The following is an 11,337-nucleotide window of genomic DNA, read 5'->3' as shown; positions in this document are numbered from 1 at the left end:
TGAAAAATAAGTCATGTCAGACGAACCTGATCTCGTTTTTTGACAGAATTACAAGCCTGGTAGATGAAGGGAACGCAGTGGATGTAGCCTACCTTGATTTCAGCAAGGCATTTGACAAGGTGCCCCATGATATTCTTGTAAAGAAGCTGGTAAAATGCGGTCTTGACTATGCTACCACTCAGTGGATTTGTAACTGGCTGACTGACCGAACCCAAAGGGTGCTCATCAATGGTTCCTCTTCATCCTGGAGAAGAGTGACTAGTGGGGTGCCACAGGGTTCTGTCTTGGGCCCGGTCTTATTCAACATCTTTATCAACGACTTGGATGATGGACTCAAGGGCATCCTGATCAAATTTGCAGATGACACCAAACTGGGAGGGGTGGCTAACACCCCAGAGGACAGGATCACACTTCAAAACGACCTTGACAGATTAGAGAACTGGGCCAAAACAAACAAGATGAATTTTAACAGGGAGAAATGTAAAGTATTGCACCTGGGCAAAAAAAATGAGAGGCACAAATACAAGATGGGTGACACCTGGCTTGAGAGCAGTACATGTGAAAAGGATCTAGGAGTCTTGGTTGACCACAAACTTGACATGAGCCAACAGTGTGACGCGGCAGCTAAAAAAGCCAATGCAATTCTGGGCTGCATCAATAGGAGTATAGCATCTAGATCAAGGGAAGTAATAGTGCCACTGTATTCTGCTCTGGTCAGACCTCACCTGGAGTACTGTGTCCAGTTCTGGGCACCACAGTTCAAGAAGGACACTGACAAACTGGAACGTGTCCAGAGGAGGGAAACCAAAATGGTCAAAGGCCTGGAAACGATGCCTTATGAGGAACGGCTAAAGGAGCTGGGCATGTTTAGCCTGGAGAAGAGGAGGTTAAGGGGTGATATGATAGCCATGTTCAAATATATAAAAGGATGTCACATAGAGGAGGGAGAAATGTTGTTTTCTGCTGCTCCAGAGAAGCGGACACGGAGCAATGGATCCAAACTACAAGAAAGAAGATTCCACCTAAACATTAGGAAGAACTTCCTGACAGTAAGAGCTGTTCGACAGTGGAATTTGCTGCCAAGGAGTGTGGTGGAGTCTCCTTCTTTGGAGGTCTTTAAGCAGAGGCTTGACAACCATATGTCAGGAGTGCTCTGATGGTGTTTCCTGCTTGGCAGGGGGTTGGACTCGATGGCCCTTGTGGTCTCTTCCAACTCTATGATTCTATGATTCTATGATTCTATGATTCTATGAGCTCAAATTTGTGCTGGAAATGTAAAAGGAAAGAAGGTACCTTTTATCATATGTGGTGGTCCTGTGGAGTGGTAAAAGCGTTCTGGGAAATAATATGCACTGAGTTGAAGAAAGTGTTTAAGAGGCTTTTCTGTTAGGTATAATATGTGATGAATTACCAAAGAAAATAAGGGACTGTTAATATGAGAGGTAATTGGATTACATATGGCCAATTGTTATTTAAAGGAGGAGGAAAATGGAAAATGAAACCATATGAACAGGTTAAAGAATATGTATATGACTGGTTGCATTATTTTCAAATAAATGAAATGTTTAGGAAAGATATCAAATAATGTGGTTATGCAGACAAGGATTCAAAATTTCAGACAGAAATAATAAATAACGATTTCAACATTTTATCCAAAATGTATAAGTTGTTGCTAGAATGGAATTTGAAGGATGAAGAAGTTAAGTCGGTAATGATACATTGGGCCAGAGATTTTGGTTACAACATACAATTTGAGGATTGGGAAAGATTATGGAAAGAAAATTTAAAATTTACAGCATGTATGGCGTTAAAAGAAAATGTTATGAAAATGTTTTACAGATGGTACATAACACCGGTAAAATTAGCGAAAATGTATAAGACATGTAATAGGTGTTGGAAATGTAAAGATAAAGAAGGTTCTTTTTACCATATGTGGTGGGAATGTAAGAAAGTGAAAGGCTTCTGGGAAAGGATATATAATGAATTGAAGAAGATATTAAAATATACATTTATAAAGAAACCAGAGGCTTTTCTGTTAGGAATATTAGGAAATGAGATAAAGAGAAAGGACTGTAAATTTTTCCAATATGCAGTGACAGCTGCAAGAGTGTTACTGGCCCAGAAATGGAAACAACAGGAAATACCGACGATGGAAGAATGGAGAATGAAGCTGTTAGACTATGCTGAGTTGGATAAATTGACTGGGAAGATTAGATATTTAAGAGACCAAAAGTTCATCGAGGACTGGGGAAAATTTGTGGAATATCTGGAAAGTATAAGTGAGGGACAGATAACGCTAGAGGGATTTAAAGAAGCACTGTGATAATTTGTGAAAAATTGGATGTGAAATTATTATGTGTTTTTGTTTTTGTTGTAAGCCAATAAAAATTATTTAATAGAAAATAAAAAAAATTGGATAAATTGACTGGGAAGATTAGATATTTAAGAGACCAAAAGTTCATCGAGGACTGGGGAAAATTTGTGGAATATCTGGAAAGTATAAGTGAGGGACAGATAACGCTAGAGGGATTTAAAGAAGCACTGTGATAATTTGTGAAAAATTGGATGTGAAATTATTATGTGTTTTTGTTTTTGTTGTAAGCCAATAAAAATTATTTAATAGAAAATAAAGGACTGTTTATGTATGCAATGACGGCAGTGAGAATGTTTTTGGCCCAGAGATGGAAAGAAGACTAAAGAAGACTAAAGAAGAGCGGCAGACCAAACTAATGGAATACGCAGAAATGGCGAGACTAAGGGGAAAGATCAGAAACCAGGAAGAACAAGTATTTTTAAAAGACTAGAATAATTTTATTGTATGCTTGAAAGACCACTGTAGACAGTTAAAATCATGGGCAGGGATACAATGACACTTGTAATGTGAACTCAACTTTGGTTACTATGATTACATAATACAGTGGTACCTCGGGTTAAGTACTTAATTCGTTTCGGAGGTCCGTTCTTAACCTGAAGCTAACCTGAAGCTAAACCTTTAGCTAATGGGGCCTCCTGCTGCCACCTCGCCACCGGAGCACGATTTCTGTTCTCATCCTGAAGCAAAGTTCTTAACCCGAGATACGATTTCTGGGTTAACGGAGTCTGTAACCTGAAGTGTATGTAACCTGAAGCATATGTAACCCAAGGTACCACTGTAGATGGGTAATGGTAAAAGATGCAGGAAAAAAGGAAAAGGTAGAATCTTTAGAACTGGAACCCATGACGGGGAGGTCTGAAGGTCTGAACCTTGATATTTTTTATGTTTTGGAAAGGTTAAAGTTATCGTGTATTTAAATTTTTTAAACAATTTTTAAGAGCAGGTGATCTCCCAGCCATCTGGTCTAGGGCACCATCCACTAACTGCCTCAGTCTTATCTGGATTGAGTTTCAGTTTGACATTGAGTTTCAGACATCCACTCCACCTTCCTCCCAGGGAAGGCAAAAGGAGCAGAGACTGCTAAACTACTAAAAATGCTGAAAAACGGAGGGACACATTCCATGCTGGATGTCATCAGACGGTTGACTCATGTTCAGCTTGTGGTCCAGTAAGACCATTGTTGTTGTTGTTTAGTCGTTTAGTGTTGTCCAACTCTTTGTGACCCCCTGGACCAGAACATGCCAGGCCCTCCTGTCTTCCACTGCCTCCCGGTTTGGTCAAACTCATGCTGGTAGCTTCGAGAACACTGTCCCACCATCTCATCCTCTGTCGTCCCCTTCTCCTTGTGCCCTCCATCTTTCCCAACATCAGGGTCTTTTCCAGGGAGTCTTCTCTTCTCATGAGGTGGCCAAAGTCTTGGAGCCTCAGCTTCAGGATCTGTCCTTCCAGTGAGCACTCAGGGCTGATTTCCTTCAGAATGGAGAGGTTTGATCTTCTTGCAGTCCATGGGACTCTCAAGAGTCTCCTCAAGCAACATATTCAAAAGCATCAATTCTTCGGCGCTCAGCCTTCTTTATGGTCCAGCTTTCACTTCCATACATCACTACTGGGAAAACCAAAGCTTTTACTATATGGACCTTTGTTGGCAAGGTGATGTCTCTAAGACCATTAGACCTCTACAATTCTATGATTCTATGGGAAACACTACGCTTGCCAGCTGCACATGTGAAAAGGATCTAAGGGTCTTAGGACACCAAAAGCTTAACATGAGTCAACAAGGTGAGTCCGTAGCAAAATAAGCTAATGCTATTTTAGGCTATATCAACAGACATCTAATGTCCAGGTCATGGGAAGTAATACTATGTTCCCTTCTGCCTTGGTCAGACCACACCTGGAGTCCTGTGCTCAATTCTGGATGTCACAATCAAAGGAGGATATTGAGAAGTTGGAATCTGTGCAGAGAAGGGTGACCAATATAATCAAGCATTTGGAAACCAAGCCTTTTAAGGAACGAGAGAAGGAGCTGGGTAGGCTTAGCCCAGAAAAGAGGAGATTGAGAGGAGATAGGAGACCCATCTTCAAATACCATGATTCTCCCTGCTGTGAGTTCCTTGATGGAAAGTGAGACTTTTCTCACTTGAAAAGCACTTGAAGCTCATTCCACATTCCAAGTATTGATATGGGCTCTCCTCACGGTGAACTGTTTGATGGGAAGTAAGATGTCCCTTCCGACTGAAGTTCTTTCCACATTCCAAGCACTGATATGGCTTCTCCCCTGTATGACTTCTTTGATGGGAAGTGAGACCTTGCCTGTGACTGAAGCTCTTTCCACATTCCAAGCATTGATAGAGTTTCTCCCCTGTATGAATTATTTGATGGGAAGTGAGACCTTGCCTGTGACTGAAGCTCTTTCCACATTCCAAGCATTGATATAGTTTCTCCCCTGTATGAATTCTTCGATGGGAAGTGAGACTATTCTTGCGAGTGAAGCTCTTCCCACATTCTGTGCACTGATATGGTTTCTCCCCTGTATGAATTCTCTGATGGGAAATGAGACTATTCTTGCGAGTGAAGCTCTTCCCACATTCCAGGCACTGATATGGTTTCTCCCCTGTATGAATTCTCTGATGGGAAGTGAGATGGACCCTTTTCCTGAAGCTCTTTCCACATTCCAAGCACTGATATGGTTTCTCCTCTGTATGAATTCTTTGATGGGAAATGAGAAAGGACCTCCGATTGAAGCTCTTTCCACACGCCAAGCATTTATAGGGTTCATACCTTGTATGACTTCTTTGATGGCAAGTGAGACGTCTCTTCCTACTGAAGCTCTTTCCACATTCCAAGCACTGATATGGTTTCTCCCCTGTATGAATTCTTTGATGGGAAGTGAGACTATTTTTGCGACTAAAGCTCTTCCCACATTCTAAGCACTGATGGGGTTTCTCCCCTGTATGAATTCTTTGATGGAAAGTGAGACTATTCTTGCGAGTGAAGCTCTTCCCACATTCTAAGCATTGATGGGGTTTCTCCCCAGTGTGAATTGTTTGATGGGAAGTGAGCTGGCAGCCCTTAATGAACCCCCTTCCACATTCCAAGCATTTATATGGTTTCTCCACTCTGTGAATTCTTTCATGTGAAGTAAGGGTATCCTTCCGACTAAAATTCTTTCCACATTCCAAGCACTGATATGGTTTCTCCCCTGTATGAATACTTTGATGGGATATGAGATGGTCCTTCCGACTGAAGCTCTTCCCACATTCCAAGCACTGGTATGGTTTCTCCCCTGTATGAATTCTTTGATGATCTGTGAGCTTAGCTTTCTGCCTGAAGCTCTTTCCACATTCCAAGCACTTATAGGGTTTCTCTCCTGTATGAATTCTTTGATGGGCCTTGAGCACAGCCCTTTGACTGAAGCTCTTCCCACATTTCAAACACTGATGGGGTTTCTCCCTGCTGTGAGTTCTTTTAGGGAAAGTGAGAAATGTCTTCTGACGAACCGTCTTACCATCTTCCAAGTACCGATAATGATTTTTCCCAATAGGATATATTTTATGGGAAGTAGAATAGGAGCTCAGACTATAACTTTCTCCACACTCCAAATATTTATACAACTTCCCCACTGTGTGAATGTTGTCACGGTTCCCCTTGTTCATAATTTCCAATCCATCAGCACCTGCATCAAAGAGAGAAACTGATTAGAGCCTCAGGAAGAAATAGAGCCCCAAATTATGGAAGACTGCTAATGAATGTTTGTGATAGATGAAGAACGGAAGGGAGTTAGATCTGAGGTCTTACTACAGGGTTCACTGCCTTTGTTGACTCTCAATGACACACAGATTGATGGGAACCTGAGATTCAAACAGCCTGGCATCTTCCGGGAAAGATCTTGTTTGGCCTAATCATGGAATCTCCTCCATCTGCAAGGCCAGTTGTCTCTTTGGTCAACCAGAAAGTGACAGAAGCAAAAGCAGAAAACCTCACAGAAGCTGCTACTTCTGCCAACACATGGAAGGTTACATTCAAGAAGGTCTGGGCAGCTCAGACCAGCCTGGTCATGGTTTAAAAAGGCATATGTGGGGCAAGAATATTCGCAGACAGAACAGTAGATTCAAGGTGAGCTGCGGGGAATGAGAATCCCAGATGCTATCGAGTGCCATCAAAATATTGCAGGATTCTCACAGGTGTAGGTAGGGGTGTGTGTGTGTGTGTGTGTGTGTGTGTGTGTTTCAAAACATATATTACAGTCCAGCAGGAATCCTTACTGAGAGAGTCCACAATCCTACGATTCTCCTCCATGACTTCCTTATGCAGAGCTCTCTGGTCAGGATCCAGCAACGCCCACTCCTCCTCTGTGAAATACACAGCGACATCTTCAAAGCACAGAGGACCCTGAAGGAAAAGGAAAAGGTCCTCTTCTGAGACAGCATAAAGATTATCTACTACACATTGCTCAGTTGTTTTCTGCCCGTTCATTGTTGTGTTCTTTTAATGGGATTATTTTGCTGCACGTTTTAGGTCTGGATGCCTATTTTAGCATTTCAATGATTTATTTTACTGTGCATTCTAATGATGGGTATTAATCTTTGTGTGAATGGGTGGAACTCCGCATGGTGTTCTTCAAATTATTCTGTCTGTGGAAGTATTACTGTCTGCCAGACAGAACGATCCCTTCTCTACTCCCGCTGTGCGATGCTTGGGGGGCGATGGGACCCTCCCTCTGCCCTACAGCCAACTTCAAGGGGCTCATGGGGGCACAGAAACAGGGAGTAGGGGAATCCCCACTTCCGGGTTAGCGCCTCCGGTAATGGCTGAATTCCTCTGATTGGGAGCAATTTGCTTCGTGGAAATTAGGGTCTGGCCGCCACGGCGAAGGCGGGGACCCACAAAAAATCACAGGCGGGAGAAGCCTGTGAACCTGGGATTCGGCTGGCACCTTTTGCGCCTCCCCTACTCGCGGGGAAACCCGGTTTCAGGGATCCGGAGCGACGTGGGGTGAGCGGTGCGGTGCTTCGAATTGACTGCTTCTTTCACGGAGTGAAGCCGCATTGCTGTTGCTGGAGAGCGCTGACTTTTTCCTGTGCACAATTTGATCTTAAAACAACTACCCATGAGTAGAACGGAAAATTGGATTTTTAAACGTCTTAATTTGGAACCGAAACGGGGAGGTTTCAAACAGGAAGTCCGCCTTCCCCTTTTGTAAATAGACTGAAGCAAAGAGGCTGCAAGCTAAAGTCTTGGAAAGCCTTCCGTAAAGGATTAAACTTCCATCGGCTAAAATTATCAAACCCCCCTTGGAAGCAGGAGAAGAGGGGGGGAATTTTGGATCGTGTAAGCCTGCAGGAGAGAGTGAAGAAAGTCAAATTACCACCGCTCTGAACCTGGAAACGGGCTGCTAGTAAGACTGACGTTTTGGAAATGCTCATTGACTGTGAATAGATCTTTTGTTGACAGCTAGTTAAATAAGAGAAATACATTGTTTCCATTGTCTCCTTCTGCGTTTAGAAAGGAGTAAAAGTAACTGAAAATTGAAACTAAATTTATTGCTTGAACTGTGCTTAAAAGGATTGATACAAATAGAAATTGTTTCCCCCTAGAGGAAGCCTTTGAAATTGTTACATGAGCTGAGCTGGGGGAATTTCCAGCTGCAAGATAAAAAACTGTGAGAATCTGGGATTGACCTTGGAGCGTTAAGAATGTTGACAGAAGAAGCCTTAGTGGTTGCATTATGTAAGATAAATGATTCACTGGAACAGCTCCATAAGAAGACGGATGCCTATAAAAATTGATAACTTGGAACAAAAAGTGACTAATTTGGGACAAAAAGTGAATATTAATACAGAAACTATTCAGGAATCGATACTGGGATCTACTTTGACATGGCAAATTGTGGAGAAGGCGGGGGAGAAAGTTGTTGTTGTTGAACCTAAAGTAGCACAAGTGGAGAGGGAGAGAGCCCCAGCCTTACAGATGCAATTTGATGACTATAAGTTGATGCTTTTTATGATTGAATTTAGAGAAAGTCAGATTTTGAGGATTGGAGCCCCGCTTGGACTGGAGAAGGAAAGTTGGATAGATCCCTTCATCAGGGATTTACTGACCTTTGGGACCTGGACTTGGGTCAGGAGGAGCCTGGAGTTGTGGGGACCGCCAGATTTGGAGGAACTTTGAAATACGTCCTGAAATATCTTTTGAATCTTAGTTTTAACTATGGAGATTTGGCTGACCTGTCGAGAAGGAATAAAAACATTGCTAGGTGGGAATTTCCCCGAGATCTATTCTTCAGCATCAAAGGAAGGAAAATAAGAACAAGATCAGGAGAAGACAAAGTAAAGTGCATGTATAAATATGAAGAAGACTTGCAGAAGGGACTTGGAAAAGAGTTAAGAGCCTCGGACAGAAGATCACCAGGTTGATGGACTATATGGAATTGACGGAAATGACTGGCAGAATCCGAGACCAGGGAGAAGAGACGGTGGAAGAATATTGGAAAAAGTTTAAAGTCTATATATGGAAATAATGTAAAATTAATGAGTGTTAGAAAAATGTTGGAATGGAATTATACGGCTTTAGTAGAAATGTTATAAGGAATTAAGCATAAATAAGTACTATAGCATTAATGGAAAATAAGGTTAAAATATGTTAAGATAACCATATGACAGAAAATAGAGAAAGATGGAAAGGATTTGCTGAAATAATTAATAGAAATGGAATACAAAAAGGGAGGTGAGAGGAGGTCGATGAAACAAGGGAATGAAAGAGAGGGTATTGAGATGGTATGATGTGTGTTTTTTGAATTGTTTTTGCTTTCGTTTTGTTTAATGTGTTAATGTTGTGTCGAGTATTGTTTATATATTGAATTGTATTGTTTTTTCTTTCTTTTGCTTTTGCTTTTTTCTTTTCTTTTCTCCTTTTTGTAAGGTTTAAAAGTAATAAATATTATTTTATAAAAAAGGTAGGAGGGGAATCCCCTTGTACAGCTGATGGGGCTGCTGAGGTGAATCCTGGCCACTGTTTGCTATGGCTTCTCAACTGCTTAAAAGCCTGATTAGATTTTGGCATCTAACGATCACTATAGAAATATAACTGCAGCTAATGATAAATCATAAAAATAGTGACATTCCGAAGCCCAGTTAAGGAGAGATGGCTGTTCATTCCTGTCAGTACATAGAGCTTCTTGAATGGCATTGTCCATCTTTGTTCAGGACCGAGGCTTTGACAGAAGCCAAGAGGAGGAGAAATTCTTTCCGGCCCAGAGGCTCCCTGGCTGCCCCACTCCTCTGACTCTTTCCCCACAAAGCTCTTTCCCCATACCAGATCTGTTTCCACAGCTGCTGCTTCTCCTCCGTTCTCATGAAAAGATGGATGAGGAGGTCTGGGGGGCATCCTTCTCTCACCTGCGAGAGACAAAAGTCAATGGCAAGCCATCAGCTCCTGCGTCTCTCACTTCTTCAGATACACTGAAACAGAAGTCTCTTTCAGAAGCCTGTTTCAGTGTAACTGAAGAAGTGTGCATGCACATGAAAGCTCATACCAATAACAAACTTAGTTGGTCTCTAAGGTGATACTGGAAGGGATTTTTTTATTTTGTTTCAGCTACGGCAGACCAACACGGCTACCTACCTATAACTAGAGGTTCGGCACTTGGAGATAAGTGCCATAGATGTGCCATGGAAAAGGTCTTGCTTGTTGAGTGCATTTTGACATTGTACCCATTTCAAATTTTTGTTCTTCAAAATACATCTGCCCTCCTTTGGGCTTTTGGCCCCAAGTGCCTCCCCCCCAAATGTGAACAGAACCCAAAGATTAGTTTCAAGATCCACAGAATAAGAAGAAAGACGAGTTCCTCCTTACCCAGTGGCCTCCCTCTGGCGTCCAACGGAGTCTTTTCTGCCTCACAGGAATCCAGGCCCATTTCCGCAAAGAGACCCTTTTCCTAAAAGAGTAACAAGGATTTAAAACAGAGAAGGGGGAGAAGGATTAGAAAAGGAAAGATCGGAGCAAACACTTTAGGGGAGCAGATCTCATCCCTTGCTTCTCCAAAGAGGGCGAGCCGTTAGGAGAGCATCTTGGAAGGCTCCCTGTCTTGCCTGGAGCCCCTTGGGAGTTTCCAGAGGAAAGTCTCTCTCACCTGCTGCTCTGCTTGCTTTCTCTCCTCTGCCTGACTCAGGAGGAAACCTTCAGCCAGGGCTACAGCCTGGGAACTGGTCTCCGCTCCACATTCCCTCACCCAGCTCTCCATCTCCAGCGGAAGGACAGCCAGGAACTGCTCCAAGATCACCAGGTCCAGCACCTGAGCTTTCGTATGACTTTCTGGCTTCAGCCACCGACAGTTGAGGTGGTGGAGTCGGCCGCAAGCCTCTCGGGGTCCTTTGGTCTCCTGAGAGCCGGACTGTGTCAACTGCTGGCTCTGCACCTCTGAGCAGAGGGTGTCCTCCTCACCTGGGATCTTCTGCTCTGAGTTTTCCCATAATCTCCCACTGCTCCCAGCTTGGAGGGCAGGGCCTCCTCCCGCTTCAGGGTCAGCTGAGTCTTGCTCATCCATCTGGGCTCTCATGAAGCCTCCAAGAGATCGGAAGGAATCCTTTTGCATTCTGCCAAGTTCTGATGGTCCGATTTAGAGGTACTAGCAAAGCCTACAAAGCAAACATATTGGTCTGTTATCAGACTGATACTTGGTCAGGAGAAGAGAAATGTTTCCTGAGCAAGCGTGGCTGAGTCTTGCTAGGAGCCAGGGCTGGACTGCACTATATCCCTGACTGAACTTTCATCCAAGGTACTGAAGGAGCTTGGGGATGTAAGCTCAGAGCCTTCATCTAGAGCTCTGAGGATTCTTGGAGAACAGGAGAGGTTCCTGCAGACTGGAGGGGGGCAAATGTTGTCCCCATCTTCAAAAACAGGAAAAACTACCGACCGGTGAGCTTGAGATTGATACCAGGCAACCAGGGAAGGTCCTAGAACAGATA

The 11,337-nt window shown here is 43.1% G+C and overlaps 1 protein-coding gene across 3 annotated transcripts; it reads right to left on the bottom strand.

Moving 5' to 3' along the window:
* Positions 1 to 1,076: 1,076 nt before the first annotated feature.
* On the bottom strand, positions 1,077 to 11,047 carry LOC310758529 (uncharacterized protein). 3 transcript variants are annotated; one of them, XR_014545829.1, is made up of 6 exons: positions 10,503 to 11,047; positions 10,226 to 10,307; positions 9,686 to 9,768; positions 6,637 to 6,763; positions 2,705 to 6,047; positions 1,077 to 1,247 (listed from the first exon to the last, which is right to left on the bottom strand). XR_014545829.1 is itself a non-coding variant. In XM_083605104.1 (5 exons), exons 1-5 carry the CDS (start codon positions 10,962 to 10,964, stop codon positions 4,453 to 4,455), a joined length of 2,349 nt encoding a protein of 782 aa, XP_083461230.1. In that variant the 5' UTR covers positions 10,965 to 11,047; the 3' UTR covers positions 2,560 to 4,452. The 3 variants fall into 3 exon arrangements, 1 of the variants encoding a protein (XP_083461230.1); XR_014545830.1 differs by having other exon boundaries at positions 1,077 to 1,239; XM_083605104.1 differs by lacking the exon at positions 1,077 to 1,247 and having other exon boundaries at positions 2,560 to 6,047.
* Positions 11,048 to 11,337: the final 290 nt, after the last annotated feature.

The sequence above is a fragment of the Podarcis filfolensis genome (assembly GCF_964270895.1).
Source record: "Podarcis filfolensis genome assembly, chromosome: 3".
Taxonomy (NCBI): Eukaryota; Metazoa; Chordata; class Lepidosauria; order Squamata; family Lacertidae; genus Podarcis; species Podarcis filfolensis.
This window is presented reverse-complemented; position numbering and strand designations above follow the sequence as displayed.